Source organism: Anopheles nili, chromosome 3 (assembly GCF_943737925.1).
Source record: "Anopheles nili chromosome 3, idAnoNiliSN_F5_01, whole genome shotgun sequence".
Taxonomy (NCBI): domain Eukaryota; kingdom Metazoa; phylum Arthropoda; class Insecta; order Diptera; family Culicidae; genus Anopheles; species Anopheles nili.
In genome coordinates, this window is record NC_071292.1 from 36,893,895 (window position 1) to 36,915,923 (window position 22,029).

The window sequence follows — 22,029 nt, forward strand, 5'->3', positions numbered from 1 at the left end:
AAACCAATGTGACTTGAGTGCTTGTTGAGTATATACTTTTGTAGCAAACACCAACACGATCTTCTCATCATTCGATCGTTGTCATCGGTACAGATGAGATCGTTGAATCTGCGCAGAGCCATACCAATAGTTTTCCGCAATGCAGTTATATTAAAAAAGTTGTTTTGTGATGCTTGCAGCTGCCTTTTGAAAAGTTTGACATTTGATGGAAAATTCATCACCCGTGGTAATTCAGAATGGATCAGTCACAAAAAAAATTCCATTACTTTAAAGTATTTTTGTGATGCGCAACAAATGTAGACTGTATGCGTATGGTGTTTTAAAATAGAAAATATCTAATGGATTCAGATTTGAGTGTTAAGTGTGGATTATTATCGATTTGTGATGAACTCTTTGTACAAAACTGCCAGATGATTGTAATCTAGTGTACTGGATCGCGGGAATGGTGTTATCATAAGAAGTGAAGACATTTTATCAAATAAGGTAGTGCAAATGAATAATTAACATGTGTGCAGTGATTTGTAGATAATAATCATGAATTTTGTTACATTGCGAGTAGTTGTGCAATTATCAGCTTTTTGAAGGAAAAAATATAGTTACATCTGTCAGTATAATAATTGACCAGAATAAAGATGGTTGCCAACACACCAGATGGCATGTCTTTAGAAAATTTAAGTAAACGTGCTTCTGTGTATATTGATCCGGAATGTGATTTGTATCTGGAACTTCAATATTTACACTCATCTAAGCTTACCAAATGCACCTGTTTTGATATACAACTGTTAGCATCGAAAGGTATGATATTCGTGTTTTCATGTATGGAAATATTCAATTATCGATGGGCGTGAAAATATTTAAACGAGTTAACAATTCGTTATGCAGTATAATATATCATTAAGCTTCACGATTTTCCTTCGGAATGTCATTTATGATAATATAAATAGTAATTACCATTCGCAGAGATTGAATGAACAATATATACTATAAAAAAATCATTTTCAACTTTGATAACCATGTAACATATATCATATTGTTTAATCACTGATCCATTTTTTCACGTCTGTCATATACAGAATATGTACAAGTTTTATTGTAATTAATGTTTTGACTGGCTATATTTTTCTCATATTATTCATGAAGTAAGATAAAATATGGTAAGCTTCTATCACATTTAAAAATTTTTCCAATTCGTATTCGAATAAAGTTACGAATGATTTACTAGCATTTCATAATAATAAAGCTTTTGTTGCTATATTTCAAGAGTACATTAACTATTAATGTACAGAAACTAAATTGATTGATGTGAATATCATGTTTATTGCTGAGCACACTACGGCTTATGAGAAGAAATGATCATTCGCCAGTTGTGTTGGTAGAATAAAGTCGGTATTATACTATGGTCCCTAATAATTGGATATTTATTAGTTAAATGGATATAAGATCAATATGGGTGAATATGGCATCGTCGCCCAAGTACATTCAACAGACTAGAAATATATAAATGAAGTTTATAAAAGATATATACAGATACGTTAAAAATATAATTCATGAAATTTTAACATAATTGACATGCATCATCAATTTTTTTCAATTTTTTGTAGGAAAAAAACCAAATTTGAAATCGTTTCAAGATGTTGAATCCCTGATACAACAAGGAAAAAAACGAGAAGCAAAGATAGTGTTAAGAGAAAACTCATGGCCCACCAATTCACCGATTCGTTCACAGTTGTGGCCAGCGTTGTGCGCTCAACATCATGTCGGCAAAACGATGCTGGACGGGTTTTATTGGGATATGGTGAATCAGGTAACTATTGAAGTAAATCCTGCGGCTATTGACGTTAGGACGATTCGCTTGTTGATATTTAATTCTGATAAGCTAACATTATTATGTTTATCTTCTAAAAAAGGTTTTTGGTACAACCGAGTTGCCCGAGAAACCTATAATGCTACCACCATTTGTCGATTCAACGCACTGCCTACCCTATCATCTTACGCGAAAAGGACGTGCGGTGGCTGATAGAGTAGTTAGTGTCCTTGGTTATGCCTGCCCGGATATCACTTACAGCCCTACGTTATACCCAATTACCTCCATTCTGTTACACTTCATGTCCGGTATGTATATGGCGTTGTTTTTCAAATTTCTGTTTTATTTTGGATGATTAGGCGTAATGTTTTCCGCAAAATGCTTCCATCTTTCACTAACGTGGCCCATTTCTGTGTAGTTTAAACATTCTGTCTATTTTGAGCAAAATCCGCGTGGAAAAACTTGCAGTATTAGGAACAAAAGTAGAATTAATGACTATTATCTTGCCATAACTCTTCTCGTATAATTTGTTACTCAACTTAACGCATGTATAGTTAGTTTACTATCAGAACTATGGATAACTGAATTGCAGCAGCAGCTGCATCAATAGTATTACAGAAGCTGTAGTAAAAGTAATATTGTTGTTAGCAGATGTTATTTTTGTTGAAGTAATAATTTGCAACCAATATTATGACTCAAGTTAAACAAAAATAGCATGAGCAAGTTATTAATGTTCATATCGGTCCTTCTATCACACGTAAATCGTGTATTTACTCAGTCATGTCGTTTGACGACTGTCGTGAGTGGCCAATTATCTCACATCACGGTTCGTAGGATGCCAAGTGGGAGCACGTTAACACCATCTTTTTCGTTCGATACAAGGTTAGATCTTACATGTATATAAATTGGTTTTCAACAGATTCAAAATATTTGGTACCTTAATACGTGAGGGATCTGTATGACTGAGATTAGGATCAATAACTGCAAACGTACTAATTAATACAAATTTCGATTAATCACGAAACTATGTATAGTAAATTATATTCTTACGGATCATGCTCAACAATTGCAAATAGCCTGACTGTTCAGATTATGCAAAGTTTCTTATTCAAAAATATAGTATGCATACAAACGACCTATTTATGCGTACTTGCACTTACCATCATTGGTAAGTTGTGACTGCTGTTTGAGTATGATTTGCTCGGAGCGTTTAATGACTGGCAATATGTAACAAACGCAATTGTCCTTGTAGTTGTTGATAATTAAAATCTAAATGTAAACATCCATTTGCAACATTAGTAGTATGTGTGTATTTGCTTGGATTAAAAGTTTTTTTGCAACCATTTTAGGTATCTTGTGTAATACAGGAGATTAAAGTCTTAAGGATAAAGGATAAATAGTTAGAGAATAGTTGACGTGTGAAATATTGTTTTCAATAGAGAAAGCAGAACTATCTACTTACGATATGATATGAAATTGCGTAATGCTAAATCAGTTGTTTTAAAAATTTGTGGAAGAACTTTTTTTTATATGTTTTGAATATTATATGTATCAAGTATTGGAATCTCAAAATAACTGATAATATTTTTAATTTTTCAGAGGAAGAATGCTACCATTGCATGGCTAGCCTTGTGACTCCAAAGGAGAAAGTTTTTATTACTCAAACTAAGTTATTGTATGAAGTCACCTGGAAGACTGTGATGCAAATTGCCAAAAAACATGCGGTAAGCAAGCTAACGAAAAAATAAAATAAGTTCATATTCAACTACATTTTTATTTTGGCCTTGCAGAAATCTGCTGTTAGCTATTTAGCTACTATGTGTAACGGACAGAAACCGGAATCAATCTTCATGGATTGGTGCTGGTGGATACTAGGCGGATTGCCATTTCCGCATCTTGTACGGGTGATGGATTGCTTTTTCCATGAAGGAATAAAGATATTCTACCGTGTATCTTTAGCTATATTGATACTTTTTCATAAGCACGTCACCTCCTCCAGTAACTCTGATTGGGACACGGATGCTATTAAAAATGACATCGATAATGCTCTTCCAAAGTTCTGTAAAAACATACCAGTCTCGCCGGCGAAGCTGCTAAGAACAGCTTTTAGTATAAGAGCGCTTAGGTAACATTTCCACCGATTGTTTTCAGAACGTAATATTGAATGCTATAATTCAATTCCCTTTTCAGTTCTACGTACATATCTAGAGTTTTTTTGAAGACTGAAATGCTACTAAAAAGTAAGTCAGTTCTAAGTGGACCTAAGCAGATGGTAAGATCACGTTCTAGCGATAATTTACCGACAAGTCAATCCCAAATCAACGTACAAATGATGTCTCACACCTTAACGATTCGTGAGGTAAGTAAAATAATTAGCAAATATAAACTGGATTTGTATAACAATGGAGAAAAAAGAATAGTGAAGATTCCATTTTGCCAATGCCAACAAAAACTATATCTAAAAATAGCCAAATACTCAGAACAGTATTCCTTTCTAATGTAATGCAATTAAAATAATTTTCGTTGATGATTCGGTGCAATTGATATGTCAAACTAATTAGCATTATTATAACAGAACTATTGATTTCATTAAATTACTATATTTTAAAAGTTTTAATATTTGGCATAGTGTATGAGGGATTGATTTTTTTTCTTTGTTTTCAAACAACACATATGCTTTGTTGGCGTCTTGGGACGGCGCATTGTGATTTGATTTGTTTCGTCTCATGCCGACTTCGATCTGGAACTAATCGAAAAGCACAGAAGTATCGAGAAGGTTTAGATACCTGTCGTGCAATGGTATGAACTCAATGAGTTTTACATATTTTTCTTAAGCCTCGTTGATGACTGTTGTACAATATGTGGATGGACAATATGTGGATATATTATACATCTCGTGTGATTATCGTCCTACCATTAAATGTATTATTTATAAACCATGTGTTATTCAGGATTCACATCGTACATTCAGTATTACCATTATTACAGCTTGCTCATTGCTAACCCAAGGACGTAAAATTTTTACCAAAAGCCTTATAAGCATGAAGAATAATATTAAAAAAGCGAAATTTGACCAAAGTAGAATAAAGCAAATGAAAATATGATAAAAATGCAGAAACAATAAAACAGAATAGAATAAATATTAGGTAGTTGTGAGGTTTCATTTTTTTTATTCATGATTGTATTAAAAATTTAAGATTATCCAACATTTTAATGTTCAATGTACTTCCAATCGAACCTGTTATTAACATGCATGCTTATTTCTTCTACACATGCTGCATCAATGGATCAAATGGACATATCAATCTAATTTAATATTGGAATACCCTGTTAAACATCATCTATGTACTGCAAAACACTAATTTATTCACAAATAATGCATGAATCGTTTTTTGTTATTGGTTTGGGGTTTTCGGGGGCCAATTCTGTATGAATCATGTCAATTTGATATAATTTGAAATGTAAAGGGAGCGCATTCTCCTGATGTGCGAGTGTTGTCCATGGGAGTATTTCCAACCCAAGCAATAAAAAGCAAAATTTGTGATCAGGATACCGTAAGTGAATATATTTTGCTGTGAGAATACCATATTATAATTGAGAACATTCGACTGGAATGCCATCTCTGAGATGTAATATAATAAATGAAGTCATTAATTCATTCAAATTAAATTCTTTTAGTGTTTTTCCTTTTTCGTTGAAATGGCTTCGAATTTATTATTTTTTCTTAAGCATTTCGTCTATTTAACTTCTTGAATGAAGGATTAACTTTGCATTTCCATATGTTTTGTTGTTTTCTTTTTCTATGTATGAAGTCGTTACCCATTTAACATTAATTGTTGCTAAATAATATTAAATTTTTTTTAATTGTTGGTTACAACATCATTAATACGGGATGTCATATACTTATTACTAATTTTATATTTTATTCGTATGTGCTCTATTTTTTTGAGAAAATGTTACCATAGCTAGGTTTAAACATGTGTTATGCACAAAAACATAATATAGCATATAATAACATATTGAATCAATTTTCTGCAGCTGTTTACATTATGGTCCTGGTTACCTGTAAGAATAACAATGTATCAACCCGTGCTATTGTATACTACGGAAGAGCACGGATGTTCCTTGACAACGTTTTACGTTCGGGTAGAACAACATGAGCCGACACTGTTAATGATTAAAACCTGCAACAACGAAGTAAGCTGATATTTTCTAACGTCAATTGAGTAGATCGTTTATGTTTTTTTTAATACTTCAATCTTTTATTTCAGGTGTTTGGAGCATATTGTTCATCTAGATGGTTTGAACGTAATTTAAAAGACGACCGTGGACAAAGGCAAGCATATTTTGGCACGGGAGAAACTTTTCTTTTTTCGCTTTATCCCGAACGGGCCAAATATCCATGGGTTGGCATTGAAGGTGACACTGGGCTGGGTCATGCTTCTGAACTGTTTATGGCAGCAGATTCAAAGATGATAACTATAGGCGGCGGGTGAGTATGAGCCTACTAAAGAAATTTGAAACAAGTAAATACGGTTTAATTTGGATCATGAATGTATTCATTGTTTTGTTCCAGAGAAGGGCAAGCTATTTGGATGGATGAAAATATAAGGTTTGGTAAGACCGATCGTTGCCAAACGTTTAACAATCCACCGCTCTGCGCTTCTGGTGACTTTGAGATACGAGTTCTAGAAGTGTATGGATTTGTAGGAGCATAAAATATTTTTTTTGGGTTAATGAGGCGTACGTATCAGTTACATTCGATCATTCGAGTATTAAACTAGCCTATTTCGAAGCTGAAACCAAACTCGATTTCCTCGTAGATCTCGTTGATTTCGTCTCATAATTTTTTGGCACTCAAAAAAAGGCTGCAAAATATATAGATAAATTAAAAAAAGTTCAAAATCAGTTAATCGTTAAATCCTCTAATAGCCGATGAAAAGACCACACGTTAGAAGACCGTTGACGTTCGAACAATTTTGCCATTATTATATAATACTCTCGAGAGCTGCAAGCCATATGAGTTGTTTATTTTCTTTCAATAGTGATAGCGGCACTGTTTTGCATTGTGTGTGGAGCTGTGGATTATTTTTAACTGTTATTTGTTTCAATTGACCGGCTATAATAAGAACATCAATATAAAGAGAAGATAGTTTTATTTTGTTGACAAACAACATATGCGTGGCTCTTAATAAATGGTATCGAGCTGTTAAAATACATTACCATTTATTTAGAAGAACTTATAACGCATGTGCAATTTCAGTTTTCAACTTAATTTTGTTTAGATTTTTGTTTTTTTCTCTTTTTTTAACACAAACCACATTCTGCTTTACTGGCTCGCTCTAAATTGAGCACGTCGTAACGACATGGGCCTACCTTGCTATCCTTAGCCAAGGTTTTCATGACTTTTAATTACTCGTAGCTGGATTGTCAGTCCTGCGTACGGGGGAGGCTCAGACGAGATTCGATATCGATACTATCGTGTTTGAGCCGCACGCAAACGCTTCGGCTATCGAGCACCCCCTAAATAAACCACATTAAACCTTATAAATTTAAGTGGAAATGAATTAAAACATTACAGTTTGACCCCGCTTAATGTTGCTTCTATTATTGCGTTTTGAGTATTACACGCCAATTTTGGAATTCCCAATTGTGTATATGTGTTCAATTGAAAAAGCCATACTCAAACAACGTATTGCATAGATGTCTATTTCATCGCTAATTTTTTTGTTCCAACAATCCCAGAGTAGATTTTCTAACTGTATTTCTCAAAGTTAAAATGATTTACATGTTGAGTTACCTCGTTCAACGTACCCTTTCGTTTAGCGCTAAACTTTTATAGGTCTTATTTTATGGGGTCTATTGAGTCCAATTTAAACAAAAACTTCATGATTCATAGCTAATGTTTTGTTGTAATTGATATCTTAATAATCATTATTGTTCAAGGTTGATGAATGATTTTATTTGATCGGAATATAGTCTACAATATGGATGAAAAGTAACACTCAAACAACATTACATAACACAACGAAGTAACGAAAACGATTATAAGAAAAACATAACGAAAAGTAGCGTAAGCAATTGTATGTCCCAGTTTAAGTAGCACTGTTAATCATACGTAATTTGTCATGCTATCTATCGAACATATACAAAGCATTATTGTCAACAGCAAGAGGCAACTTTGACATAATTCGCAAAAGCGGTCAGTATGTGTATGAAAAAAGAAAGGAATTACATTCCAATCGGTCCCATTTTTCCATTTCATTAAAACAATACATCCGTGCAAATTTTATTATCGATCACCCAATCTGAATAAGTTCTATAGAATCATATTTCATATATTTTTGTTTTTTTCTCTCGAAACGATTTGGTAATAACACAAGTATCAAATTTTAGATTGTTCCTCTTTAAGCTAATTGAATTAGCAAAATAAAAAATCAAAAGAAAATAGTGCTAGATTGTTGATATGGCGTTTGGGTGAAATTATTACGTTAATAATAAATTAAAATAACCTATAACATTTCGATAAATTTTTTATATGTTAAATTGAAATGGAAAGTCATTGTAAGAATAATTTATTTTTTTAGCATAATACTCCATGGTAAAACGTTAGTCGTATTGGCAAACCCAAATTTTGAACAATTATAAAGATTGAAACAACATTGTATCTAAACATCATTGTATTGATGTCACTAAGCTGTTTACGTTTTTCCTTCAATGATACGTGTGCAGTTCGTTAGGCTGGAGGAATGGAGTAATTACGTTACTACTGATCGCTTCGTTATTTTGATCATTCAGCATTATCAGCATGTTGTTCTATCATATAAATATGATATAATATGATCATCATATAATAAAGCCTATTAAAGATGAACAATGACAGAATGAAAAGGACATGAAGCCGAATAATTGATATGAATTTTTCTGTCTCAATCACATGCTTAGCTCTCGCATGCCTTAATCAGTCAAATTGTGAGATCTTATCAATATATAACATAACAAAAACTATGTTTTGCTAAGTTCTTTGATAACGTTCAGCCATATATGAATGTATCCGTGCATAATTCGTGATTCCTTTTCATCTTTCTGCAGATGAAACAAATATTCATTGAAATATTAATGTGTGTGGCTAGCTGTATGTATTTAGCAATATATTCACGCCATTGCAATTCTCTTTGTAAAAAAGAAATATTTGAACGTAAATATTTTTCAATGTTGTCAGATTTGCATTGCAACAGATATTAGTTTTAGGGAACGGAAATCATGTACTGTTCTGTTAGCATATGGAAATAAGAAAGTATGTGCTTGTTTGACATACCAGTTCAGTATAATTATTTGAATTTTCAAAAGATGTATGATATCAAACGAGAGCACAGCAAACAATAACAAAGGGGATACTTGCGATCCTTGAAATCGTTAAATGTAACAAATGCAATTATAATTCTGATAAAATTTCGAGCTATGTTTGAGTATCATTGTTATTTCCTTTGAATGTAATTTGCATACATTCATCGCTTGATTTCATCGAACACATTCAACTAATGAATATGGGTTGATAGATTTAGTGAAGCAAAAGAGCATTGTGATGATATACATATACTATGAACATCAGAATCAGATTGTCATAGTTGAGTGTAATTATTTCTAACGTATGGTTATTATATTACGATTTAAACTGTTACGCTTGTTAAAGAATATTATTTATGTGAAAGCTTTACCTTACTGAACGCAATATATTTAAGTTAAAATGCATGGAATAATATTAAATAATAATATGAAAAAATAAGGCAAAAACATTCATCGTGTTACACAAATATACCCGAAATATCCGAAATGTTAACGTGAGCCATGTAGTAATCGTGTTTTAGTATTCGCATAGTCTATATTCTGTGTCGCTTATGCTTTGCTCGGTATACGTAGCTTTTTTCTTGTCCGGTCATCTGTCCTCATTTATCGTCGAACTAACCAAATTCAGTGTTACTCCAACGTGGCAACAATATGGATTTCGTGCAAATTCTCTAAAATTTAGAGTTATTAGTTGGCTAGAAGCCAATCAATAAAAGGTGTTTTTAAAATTTAAAGTGATGATTATTTGTCTATTTGGCTTTCTTTGACATCGTTGTGATTAGTAGATCGATTTCAAGGATAGTTGAAAACGACACAAAAACCTAAAGATAACCGTTATATCTCTCCCAATTGTTTGTTTCGTTTCGAAGGTATCTATTCGGAATACCTCCCGGTGTACACCTTTTGAAATAAATTATTGCTTGCATTGCGATTGTTGGTTATTAGCCTTATATTGTTGATTTTATTCATTTAATCCATTTCCACACTGTTAAACCCATAATTACATTTCCAAACAATACCTTTTCCTAGAAATATCATTTTTGTCTCTTTACCTCACCATATAAAAACATGAAACCTTAATTCTCTGTTTTATTTCCCATTCACCCTATAAATACGCCCCTGGATCTCTTAATCATAGCCAACACGCTCCCGCTGCATTGCCATAAAAAGGAACGCGTGGAACCAAACTGTGACGGATTCCGGAAAATCACAAAATCATCTATCATCTTCATATTTTCTCTTCTCTTTTCGAATAACCCTATTTCTTTATTATTTCATTACGTTTCCGCCACGCTCCCTCATTCATCACAAATATTACCTCTCAGCGTAGAATACGTTCTTTGCTATTTTTTAAATGATTTTTGTAATCTTTTACTCAAAATATCTTCTTTTTTTGCTAATCGTCACACCCATTTTACTTCAATCCAAATCTCAACGTTCTTCCTGTGCATAATTTTATGAATCATTTATTTTTCGAATCGGCAACTTTCATCTTATTCTAAGACTCAAACGTTTTCATTCTACTCTTTACGTTTGTTGGATGTCACCCATATACTCAATGAAAAATTTATTAAAAAGGCCTTATCCATCTATATTGAAGTGCATATTTTAAGTAAGCACTGCTGTTCGAGCATTCTGGTCTGGTATATTCGACTTATTGAAGCTTTCATCAAACTATCATGAAGTGACGACTAGTAGGTCCGGTTTCATATAAGCACGCGGGAGCGGTACTTCCTCTTTGTTCCAAGCCAGCGAACTCAGAAGCAGGAAGGGGCCCAAGCATTCTGTGAAATCTATCATTAAAATTTAAATAAAAGAGCAGTGATCTTGAATTCATTTTGCTTTGGGGGCCGGTTTGCAAACAAAAAGGATCTTGCGGGGGAACAATTAACAAAAATTACTTCTGTGTTGTAAATCCTATCTTACTATACCTGAATCCTGCCTGGCCGTTCTTCATGATTTAAATTAATAGTTATACGAGGCGTAGTTCATTCCCGGTTATATTTCGATATACATAAAAAATGTATAATAATGTGCATTATATTCAAACAATAGCATACAAATTTGAAAAAAAAATTGTTTAGGTTCGTGATTCTTATTTTTGCTAATAATGCATATAATGCTATAAGCAAATAATACTCAGCAGTTGTTCCGACTTCTAGGGGGTTTAACATGGTGTTTAAACTTAAGTAGTAAAAAATGCACACACAAAACAAATACAAATTGCTCATATTTTTTTGCAAACTACACAACAATCTATACAAAACATAATAATCGATGTTTACGTTGGTGCTTCACGTGCCAGATCCGGCCCTGTACGTTAACATGTCTTTTATAGAGGGTTCTTCATAATCTTTCCACACATACAGATCCAAAACGCGCATTTTTCTTTCGAGCGAGGCTAACAGCGTTTCGTCAGCATAGGACAAAGTCCATGTCTCACAGGAATATGTGAGTACTAGAATTATTACTAATAATCATAAAAAGGTCTAATATTTATAAATTACCAAAACCAGGTAGTTAAACCGATACGGTTTTATCGACTCTATTGACCCAGTGTATGAATTTAAAAACCTTGCGGTAGTGATACTTGCATCAGAAACGGGGCAGACCAGGCAGCAACGCTTTCGGGCTCATATGGTGTATTTAAACGAGTGGCATGAATTCGGTACTAAACGAGCACACACAGGAGAGGTGTTGTTTCCTTGGTTATGAGCACCAAAGCAGGAAAAAGCGGAAGCGTACATGAAGTAGTAATGCAGCCATCGTTATTTGTCACGGCCGTTGCATAAGCGTATGGCTCTGAGGAATATTTGATTTTGAGTCATGGGCCCTGTTTTCCTTTCGTTCCGCTAATATGCTCGACACGAATGGCCACATAAGCATATTGAGATGAATTTTTAGTCAAGCGAGCTGATCGAGAATCTAGGAATACAGCAGTAGAGACCCATGGTAATATCATAGTTTTTACCCGTTCATGGAGCTCTTCTTTATGACGCCTGTTCGAGGAATAAAATGTATCTTTCATCTTCCGTTTTATTGCAAGAAATAGCGTCAAGTATTCTTATCTTCGATCTACGATACAAATATAAAAGTCAATTGTACAATATATACGTGCATTATTTTCTTTGGCATAGGTCGTTGAGATTCGAATTTCCCCGTTGAATTATCAATGTTTAATTTGACACCATACTTTTTACACTGATTTTTTGTAGATACAAAATACACTATTATTAAAAGTTATGCTCGACTTACGTTGAGAGAAATGATTCTTGATTGTAATGAATTGAAGAAATGATTGTTAAAGTATCTCCAAAATATGCGCTGCGTGCTGTATGTACCAATTTTGTTTTAAGAAGGATTTAGGAAATGACATCCAGTTGGCAATGGACAGTGAAACGAATCAATACTATGTCATTTAATATTTAAGCACTTTACCAATAAATAATCAGTTAATAATGCATAATTCAATTTAAAATACACCAGATCATGTGTACAAATGAATCAATTATCAATTGGTATTAGTAGACCAGCAATATAGTACACAGTATAATAGACTATTTTTCCTGCTCGGCAGGTTAACAAAACAACAACGAGTTAAATCTAATGAGGATATTAAAACACTTCTTCATTAATGTGTTAGAAACGAGGACATGAAAGAATTTAGACATGAAATCAGTTTGACTTATCTCAAAATATAAATCGAATGTATAAAAAAAGGAAAGCCCCTCTCTGTTTATTTGAACTCCTGAATCAGTGGTAATGTAAACGGGACCGAGACATTAAATTGACAGCGAATTCGCGCTATAAGAATATAAACATGGAGCAAAACATCGCTATGTGTTGAACTGTCATGACTTATTCGAATAAGAAGATATTGGTTACGTTTCTGGAAAAATCAAGCTACGAACTGTGTGATTAAAATTGTACTCAAATATTTACCCTGCATAATGCCTCACGGACATTCGCATGGCGGGGGTTGTGAACACGAAGCTATAGGAATCGAAAATGAGCTCGAAATTGGAATTCATTACAGTTTATTTGAAAAAATAGACATGCATAATGTCGAATGTTTGAACGAGGAAGTAGAAGGATCAGGAAAGACCGTATTCAAGCCATACAATGATCGTTTAAATCATGACAAGGTAGTTTTAGTTTCATTCAATAGACATTTTTATAATATTTTGCTGTGTTTACCCAATTGTAGTTCGTAACCAGTGATGCCGATGAGGAGCTACTTTTCAATATACCATTCACAGGGAACATAAAACTGAAAGGAATCATCATTTTGGGCGCTGACGATGAGACGCATCCGAGGAGAATGCGTTTGTTTAAAAATCGACCAAAGATGACTTTCGATGATGCGTCTGCAGTAGCTGATCAAGAGTTTGCATTAGAAAAAGATTCAAACGGCGTGATTGAATACTCTACCAAGTAAGTTAGCATCAACGTAATTGTAAATAAAGATCAAGAATGGATTGTAATTGTGTCTTCTTCGATAGGGTTGTGACCTTTGCCAATGTGCATCATCTTTCAATCCACATACCTTGCAGTTATGGGGCCGACACGACGACGGTTTACTATATAGGGTTAAAGGGAGAATTTAGTGAATCGCACCATCACGGCGTGACAATATGTGCATATGAAGCACGACCTAACGTAGCGGACCACAAACACAATTTGTTTGATTCGGTTAACCACCAAATTCAATGAGGCAGTGGAGCGTCTGAGGAAAAAAAAACGTTTGTACCGAATTATTACTAAACAAATTAAAAATAAAATAATGCAAAATGTAAATTTCAACTGAAAAATACGCCCTTAATGTGTCACTTTTACTTCTCGCGTATTATCACAAAATCACTCAAAAATGTATTCAATTTGTGGATAAAACCATTTTTACAAGACCCAAATATGGACTATGGATTAATGTAACATTTACAATGGATTATAGGTGCATATGCCATATATGTTGTCTCTATGAAGGTCGCTCAAATAAAGTGAAATTATCATTCTATTATAATTAAAATAAAATTATGTTTTATAAAATATTCTACGCAAGCTTAAATATTTATGGTTGAGGACAACATGATGTCATGTACCAATTGTCGATTTCTCCTGAGCTCATGTGCAACAACATAAAAATTAACATTCAAACAACCAACTGTTGAAAGATTCCACATACGATCGTTGCTGCTCGAAGTGGACGGTTTTATTCAGAGTATTTCACTGTAAGGCATATGACTCTAGATAGTCGAGCCTATAAAGAAGTGGTAAACCTTTGAATAGATTAGAAGTGACTCTATACTTACTTACTTATCAGGCGCTCTAACGGCTTGGCGGTCTTGGCCTGCTCCAGGAGAAACCGGAATCGCTCACGGTCGAGCGCCGTCGTCTGTCAATCGTTAATCCTGACCTTTTTGGCGGACGCATCCACGCCATCACTCCATCTCAGTTTAGGCCTACCACGCCTCCTCTGTCCATGTCGGCAGCCTCAAAGTACTTTACGGGCTGGGTTGTCCGGTGCCAATCTAATGACATGACCGGCCCACCAGAGCCTGGCGAGTCTAATTCGCAGTTAAGCTATCGTACAGTTCGATGAACTCGTCGTTGTCTCGGCTCCTCCATTGTCCTTCCACACATACGGGGCCAAAGATCCTTCTGAGCATCTTCCTCTCGAACGCGGCTAAGATGGTTTCGTCAGCTTTGGACAAGGTCCATGTCTCAGAGGAGTATGTGAGTACTGGAATGAATGTTTTATTTAGTTCCAGCTTCAGCCGTCGCGACAGATATTTTGAGTGGAGAAGTTTCCTCAGGCTGTAGTATGACCGGTTGGCTGCCAGCACCCTTGCGCGTAATTCAACTTCTATGCTACTGTTGGTGCTGACTTTTGACCCAAGATAGATGAAGTTTTGGACGACTTTAAAGGTTCGCACACCTATCTGTACATCACCCCTGCGTAGACTCGCATTAGTGTTTGTTAGTAGGGCCGCTGACGGTGCCACCATCATTTTGGATTTTGCCTCGTTAATCTCCAACCCGAGCCTCTCAGCCGCCTGCTCAATCCGTTTGTAAGCTTCTGCTACATAGGAGAGTCGCAAACTAATGATGTCTATGTCATCAGCGTATGCCAGAATCTGGATTGACTTGTAGAAGATGGTCCCCGAGGTTTCCACTCCTGAGTCTCGGATGGCCCTCTCTAGCGCCAGGTTGAAGAGGAGACAGGCAAGCCCATCGCCCTCGCGCAGACCCTTGATGGTAGCAAAGTGTGTTGAGAGTTTTCCATCCACCATCACCTGGCATGTGACGTTGGTCATGGTCATTTTAACAAGCCTGGTAAGCTTGGCCGGGATTCCAAAAGAGCTCATTGCGTTGTAAAGTTTTACCCTGGCTATGCTGTCGTATGCGGCTTTGAAATCTATGAAGAGATGGAAAGATTAGAACTGTTGCTCCGTCATCTTCTCCAAGATCTGCCGCATGGTGAAGATATGGTCAGCGGGTGATATTCCTTTTCGGAATCCTCTCTGATAGTTTCGAACTATTTCTTCTACGAATGGGACAAGTCTCTCTTGCAAGACTAAGGTGAAGATCTTATAGGCGGTATTCAACACCGTCATTCCTCTGACCTCTGAAGTGACTCTTTGGAGTGTTCAAATATAGAAGGCTACATCCCATTTCGCAAAGAAGAAGAAGAAGACAATTTATTTGAACAGCGATGCGTAACTAGCAACTAAGAGGTATCAGAAATGAATGGCTGGATAAAATGCATGCAGACGAAGAGATACATTGAATTGTATTTGATTTAATCAAATCGATTTTTGGGGAAGGTTAAAATCTAAACTTTGGATGTTCGTGGAAATATACACGAGTTTTTTTTTCATAATTGTTTATTAGTTTCATATTTTCCAATTTTTGACCACATAAAAAAGAGCTAACTTCAGAGAAGCAATAATAAATGAAGCACTTCCAAAAAAAAACATATAACCATTTACATCAAACCAAATGGATATGTCCTAATTAGATTTGATCAACCATCAATTCAGTTTTGATATGTCGTTTTCCTTTTAAAGATTAAAAATAGCATAGTCATGTTAAAAAAAGTTTAGTGACATGTGACCAAAAATAGATACAAAGAGAAAAGGGGGTACAGTTTGAATCAAGAGAATAAATAGAATGCGTAGTCTCATAACTACGCAGTATAGCTACACTTAACTTAATGAGATTCCTGTACTTAGTACCTAGGATTGTGGATTTCACATAATTTCGTTTCTTGTAGATTCAGGGTAAAACTAACAATGATTATAAAACCTTCTGTTGAATGTCTTTAGTCGAAGTGTTACTAGACCCTGTATAATCGGGAAAGAAACAGTTGAGTTGGATAAAAGCTGTTAGATTACTATTAAATTTCAACACTAATAGTAGAAGCTAACTGCATGTTTACTACGATTAAACAGGTTTCAATAGACAGCACATTGTTGTTCCGCAATGTTTACTTTCGAATTTTCATCCACTTTAGTAATTTGAAGATCTTTATATAGATTTCTATTTTTAGCGTATTTGTTTACTCAAGTATTATTAACGCTTTTTAAACATGTTTTATAGATGGTTGCTATGTTTTTAAATACTTTACTTTTCAGTTGTTAGCTTAAAAACTATGCAAATGAAATTACATTTTACTTGTTAGAAAAATTTTGAAAAAAGATTTAGAAATAAAACAAATATTCAGGAAGATTGCTGTATAAAGTGATATGATTTTGGTTCACTTTATAACAAAAAATAATCATACCTTGAAAAAGTATTCAATTCGCACCGATGTGTTAAAACTATTCCATGGCTAGCCATAATTTGAGTGCTTTAAAGTGGCTGGAAACTGGTTGTATGTTGCGTAAATGATAAACGATGTTTCTATCGAAACACTATTCTTGGTGACGGCGAAGGAAATAATGTTTTTTTTGTAGGAAAAAGTTGTGCTATATGCATCTACTTCTTCGGATCGTAGAAAAATTTTAGTGGAAGCGCCTTAGGAGTGATAATTTCGTCGTCCTGGAGCTGAGAGCTATCTTCGTTACTATTTGGTTTACTAGTTTCAGTAACTTCCAACGGCACGAGCTCAACATCAGCATTCGTGGTAAGCAAACCGTACAATGACCGGAATGTGGTGGAAGAGGATCGATCCGTTATTGGCGGGGTTTGTTCGGTGGTGTAAGCATCGTTGCCACTGATACTGTCGGGCACGTTTCTGTCCACGTTTTTCATGTCCATGATCGTTTTTACTTCATCTTTTAGCAAATCTGGGTAAAGTACATCGTCAACGTAGAACATAGTTCCAAGGTTATAGACAAATACTTCCGACTCCACAATACGAGCACTATTGACGAGAACGTTGTTTTCGAACGATCGTTGAATCTTTACCGGCATTCCACCGATCGTGTCGATTAGCTCCCCATCCTTTAGATCACGATCGTACAGTCTTCCACGGATGAAATGGTTCAGCAACATTTTTATTCCCTTCTCGGAAGCGAGCACGTTGTCTGGAAGCAAATCAAAGCTGTATCGTTCGAATGCATCATCGGTGGGAACAAAGAAAGTGTAATTTGATCCGGAGATGAATTGTGCAATTTCTGCGGTGTTGAGAAAACGAGTAATTTGCGTAAACCGTGTATCTCGTTCAAGAGCCAAAAATGAATGCGATAAAAATTGGGCGCCAAACCATGGAAAAGCCAGCAAAGGAGGTGTTTCCTTATCCTTATGCATCTAAAAGAAATTGAAAGGACAAATTTTATTGTAATGGCTATTAATAACTCTTGTGGATCTGCCGCACCTGGTGCAAACGAGATACAACTGCTTCCGAAACGAATAGAACTTCCGATAGAATAAATACCTCGATGCCATTGGAAAGTGTGTAATCGGAAAGAATGCTCACATTGTTCACATTAGGCGAAGCTAAAATAAAAACGTAAATATAGTGATTAGTTGACAAGCAGGTGTAATCAAAATATGCATATGGTTTGCTTACGTTTATTCGTAAGCACGATATACTCTCCACCAAGCGTTTTAAATCGTTGCTCTGTATGGGTTGCACGCAGCTCGGCCATACGTAGAGGTTGCTTAGCACGCACAAAATGATTACGCAGAACTGTTTCAGTAAACTCCTGCACGCTAAAGGGATAAAATCCCCAGTCGATAGGATGCCACCGTTGAAAAGCGGTGTCCGACGGTATAAACACCATGTACGAGCTATCGTCCATCAACTGGCTCAAGTTAGAGTTGGAAAGGAAATGTTGGAAGACTTTGGTGCCCGATTTCATGCCGGTCAGGAAGTTCATCAAATGTTGTCCAATCCGATTCTCTTTATTGGCAGCAAGTTCTTTGGTGGTGTTTTTCATTTCCAATCGTTGAGGCTCATTGTAACTATACGAATGAAACACTGTAGACATTAACAAAGTTCATGAATGTGTTTCAATGTCAAACTATTTACCGATTGTTTTCTTGAATATTTCGTTTATTGAACTTATTCGCCGACGAACTTTGGTTGTCCGACTCAGTGAGATTTCCAATGATGAACACAAGACTAAGATTTTCTGTAATATTGCGTTTGGTGAGTACTTTAGCGCTTTGGTTGATTTCGTATGCCATCAGCATATCAAAGCAAGATAAGTTCACATGGACAGGACGCTGATTAAGGTTAATATAGGTGTTTTGATCTTTCACCTCCACCAGTGCACCTGGTACCACGTGTTCAAGAAGAAACTCGCGTATTTTAGGCTCATTGCTCTCGAAAACCGTTTCGTCTATTTTATCTGGTACTATCAATGTAAATGGGACGTCTGTTAGAAAAAAAATAACGATTCGGTCATTAGAAGATAAGTTTAAGATGTAACAACATATGCTAGTATTGGTACTAGATATTAATTTGTACTGTGTTATTTCTATTAAAGTTTAACCTTCACACAATATTGTGGCAATTTGTAATAGTTCGTCAGAGATAAACAAGCTGCATCCCGTTGCATCCTAATCATTGTATGCAATATTTAAGCGAATAACGTGTTAGTCGTTATCCTTTCCAAGACTAGATTTCCTTGTTTAGACAGAGAGATTGTCAATGGTTAATGGTATAAATTAGAGTATAAAGTAAAGTGAAGTTTTAACTAAACTATTGCCGAATTGATTTAGAGTAGTAAACTGGGCATAAGATATGACATTGACATTATTGCAACAATTAAGGGAAATTCTTCTCAATAAGCAATGACAACCAGTACTAGTCAAGTTACTGCACTACTGCCCTACATTAATGTGTGGTCACGTTATCTGTAGATGAAGGCAACTCATATTACCCACAGTACGACTGTAATGTTGACGAATTTGACGAAGTACCTTCCATACAATGTAGTTTAGCATGTTTGACGACAGCACGGGGGCTCCGAAACATGAACGGAATGTATAATCAAGAACAAAGGAATGTGTTGGTTTATTGGTAGTCTCCAAACATTCCCTTTAAATTCAGATGGCAGATTGGGTTACGCCTAGTCTAGTGGTAAACATACTATTTTTAGCATCGTTTAGTTCATTTTTTAAATAATAAAGAGTGTTAATAGGAATATTGATGAAGCTTAAATCATTGCTTTTGAAGATACAAAAGTGTTTTTATACTTTAGAACTTCGTTCATTCAAACGAGTAGAGCAAAAGAACAATAATGAAAATTTATTATTTAACCTCTCGTATTTATTTATTATTAAACCTCTCATAGAACGTCCTCGAAAATCTCGTATAGAACACAAAGCGGTTACCATAAATTGTTGCACTAAGTCTAATGTTACCGTTCATGCTAGTTTTTAAATTACCTTGAACATTAATTTAGAAAAGCTTAATACAACTAATCAGATTATTGTAAGAATTCTGTTTTCTTTTAGTAATGAATAGTACGATATGAAGAATTATTTTATTAAACAATTCTGTGTACACACCTTTGACGATGTCGTATTCCTTGATTCCAGTCACATGCTCCTTCCAAAGCCGATCGAATCCATTTGCAGCTGCGCGATACTGTTCGGGTACGCTTTCGCCGAGGTGAACTGATGCAAAGTTGGGCAGTATTTTCTTTCCCAAAGCTTCGCGATTGATGTAACTGATGCTCGGTGATTCGTCTTCACTAGCCCTGACACTTCCTTTCAATTGAGCTCCAAATATCATCACAAATGCCACGGAAATACGCAACTTAACGGCGACTTTTCGTCTGGTACTGCTAGCCATATCTTTTACGTGTTTGTATGAAGAATGTGATAGAATAAACGGTTATGGCACTCTCAGTGGTTTCAAATTTAACACTGTTCCAAGATTGTTACTTAGTTAAAAGTTATTTTTTTGCTTGGCACTTGACATTCACTGCAACAAAAAAAACAACCCTTTTTCTGCAAAGGGAGTTGAAAATTATTAGTTGATTCTTACTTTAATACATTTTAAACACGTAATTAAATTATATAATTGTTAAGTAATGTAAGTGTGCATACCATTGCCTAAATTTAAGTATTTTTGGTTTAGGATAGGCAGCCTATAACTATTGTTTTGATAAAACTTTTATATACGCTGCATCGAACGGCATATGAGTCAAGCATTTCAATGCATTTTTATAACCTCATCAAACTTTATACACATTAACCACTAATATAAGACATTATACATATTGCTACTAATCATAGTATAGTGGTGATGCAACTATTCGTAGCCCCTGCCTCCAAGAAGAATGGCGAAACGTATGGCGGAATTGGTTATGTTCTTTTTAAAGGTGCTGCTATGTGCTTGAAGACGCTATCGCGTCTGTTGCGACTTTCAACGATCGTCGATGGACACAGTGCTTCGGTGATCATGGATTTGATTATGAACGTCAATTGAATAATAGCGAACGATGAGCGACCGGTTAAGGCACAACGTACGAGGTATGTAGGCTCCATTGCATTCATTTACTGCCTGGTCGATTTTTAGTGACTACCGGTGAAGCATAGAGGAACATAGAGGAATTTATTCCTTTAGTGTTTGCAAAAATATTAATTGGTTGAAAAACAAATTTCATACGGCTTGTGTCGTAGGCGTTGAGGTATTCAGGTCGTAGCCGTTCTAATGTTCAAATGCTCTCGTTTAGTTACCCTGTTTACCTTCAATGGAATCTATTACACATTATCTAGCACTAAGAGCTTACAGTAGCAGATACAACCACTAAAGCCTGCCTTACATTATATACAACTGTTGTAAATTTCAATTCAATATATTCACTACTCGTAGGTAATTGTCCTTCTAATAGTAATGAAGGTTACAACATCATGTTAAACTGCATATTCATGCCCCAAGAGGATTGGTAGCAAAACGTTGATCACGTTCTTGATTGAGTGGCAAGAAATATGTCTTTTTTGTAACAGTTATTAGGGGTGTATGTCACCCATTACGCACTTTTTAGGACCAAAACATTTTACACTATTTCACCGAAATATAAGCAAACATATTTGTTCAAATTAAATACCGACTAATTAACATTATCTGCACATATCTTACTTTATATTGAACCTTCCGACACTTGATCAACACTTATCGAGGAGCAAAATACGTTCAGTGCTTCATGTAGATCTCGTTCATAACCGGACTGAAAAGTCGTTGCAAACGAGTGCGGGATTTTATACCGAGAGCGTAAATTCTCGCGCGCGGACTGGTATACAGCAAAATATATCAAAGCGTGTCGTCACGGATACAGCATATGGCACAACGTTTGAAAACGTGGCTAATATTGGCCAAAATTTGTAATTGTTGCTTGGTTTGTAATATTTTTGTGAAAGAATGTCTGCATTTTATTGTTGATTTGGAATTGTAAGATCGGCCAGGCTTTTTCTGGTAG

At 35.2% G+C, this 22,029-nt stretch overlaps 3 protein-coding genes across 3 annotated transcripts; 2 read left to right on the plus strand and 1 right to left on the minus strand.

The window, feature by feature from the left end:
* The first annotated feature begins 632 nt into the window (after positions 1-632).
* Positions 633-6,522, plus strand: LOC128722448 (GTPase-activating protein skywalker). The gene is made up of 10 exons (XM_053816111.1): positions 633-795; positions 1,602-1,804; positions 1,908-2,112; positions 3,404-3,528; positions 3,595-3,929; positions 3,995-4,163; positions 5,272-5,358; positions 5,843-6,001; positions 6,076-6,296; positions 6,381-6,522. Exons 1-10 carry the CDS (start codon positions 633-635, stop codon positions 6,520-6,522), a joined length of 1,809 nt encoding a protein of 602 aa, XP_053672086.1.
* Positions 6,523-13,101: 6,579 nt separating this feature from the next.
* On the plus strand, positions 13,102-13,864 carry LOC128725646 (PITH domain-containing protein GA19395). Its single transcript, XM_053819406.1, has 3 exons — positions 13,102-13,296; positions 13,359-13,585; positions 13,654-13,864. The coding sequence occupies exons 1-3, from the start codon at positions 13,102-13,104 to the stop codon at positions 13,862-13,864; spliced, it is 633 nt and encodes a 210-aa protein (XP_053675381.1).
* Positions 13,865-16,187: 2,323 nt separating this feature from the next.
* LOC128723361 (uncharacterized) lies at positions 16,188-21,775 on the minus strand. The gene is made up of 6 exons (XM_053817091.1): positions 21,693-21,775; positions 20,114-20,557; positions 18,627-18,975; positions 18,165-18,559; positions 17,970-18,091; positions 16,188-17,902 (listed from the first exon to the last, which is right to left on the minus strand). The coding sequence occupies exons 2-6, from the start codon at positions 20,397-20,399 to the stop codon at positions 17,129-17,131; spliced, it is 1,926 nt and encodes a 641-aa protein (XP_053673066.1). The 5' UTR covers positions 20,400-20,557; positions 21,693-21,775; the 3' UTR covers positions 16,188-17,128.
* Between the last annotated feature and the right edge of the window lie 254 nt (positions 21,776-22,029).

Bases quoted from the DNA above. Each gene is read 5' to 3' on its own strand.
- LOC128722448 (XM_053816111.1), top strand. From the start codon at position 633: ATGGTTGCCAACACACCAGATGGCATGTCTTTAGAAAATTTAAGTAAA. The intron at 1,805-1,907 runs GTAACTATTGAA...CTTCTAAAAAAG, and splicing joins ATTGGGATATGGTGAATCAG to GTTTTTGGTACAACCGAGTT. The intron at 6,297-6,380 runs GTGAGTATGAGC...GTTTTGTTCCAG, and splicing joins ATGATAACTATAGGCGGCGG to AGAAGGGCAAGCTATTTGGA.
- LOC128725646 (XM_053819406.1), top strand. From the start codon at position 13,102: ATGCCTCACGGACATTCGCATGGCGGGGGTTGTGAACACGAAGCTATA. The intron at 13,297-13,358 runs GTAGTTTTAGTT...ACCCAATTGTAG, and splicing joins ATCGTTTAAATCATGACAAG to TTCGTAACCAGTGATGCCGA. The intron at 13,586-13,653 runs GTAAGTTAGCAT...CTTCTTCGATAG, and splicing joins GTGATTGAATACTCTACCAA to GGTTGTGACCTTTGCCAATG.
- LOC128723361 (XM_053817091.1), bottom strand. From the start codon at position 20,399: ATGGCTAGCAGTACCAGACGAAAAGTCGCCGTTAAGTTGCGTATTTCC. The intron at 18,976-20,113 runs GTGTGTACACAG...TTTTTCTAACAG, and splicing joins GGAATACGACATCGTCAAAG to ACGTCCCATTTACATTGATA. The intron at 18,092-18,164 runs GTAAGCAAACCA...TTTTTATTTTAG, and splicing joins TATCGTGCTTACGAATAAAC to CTTCGCCTAATGTGAACAAT.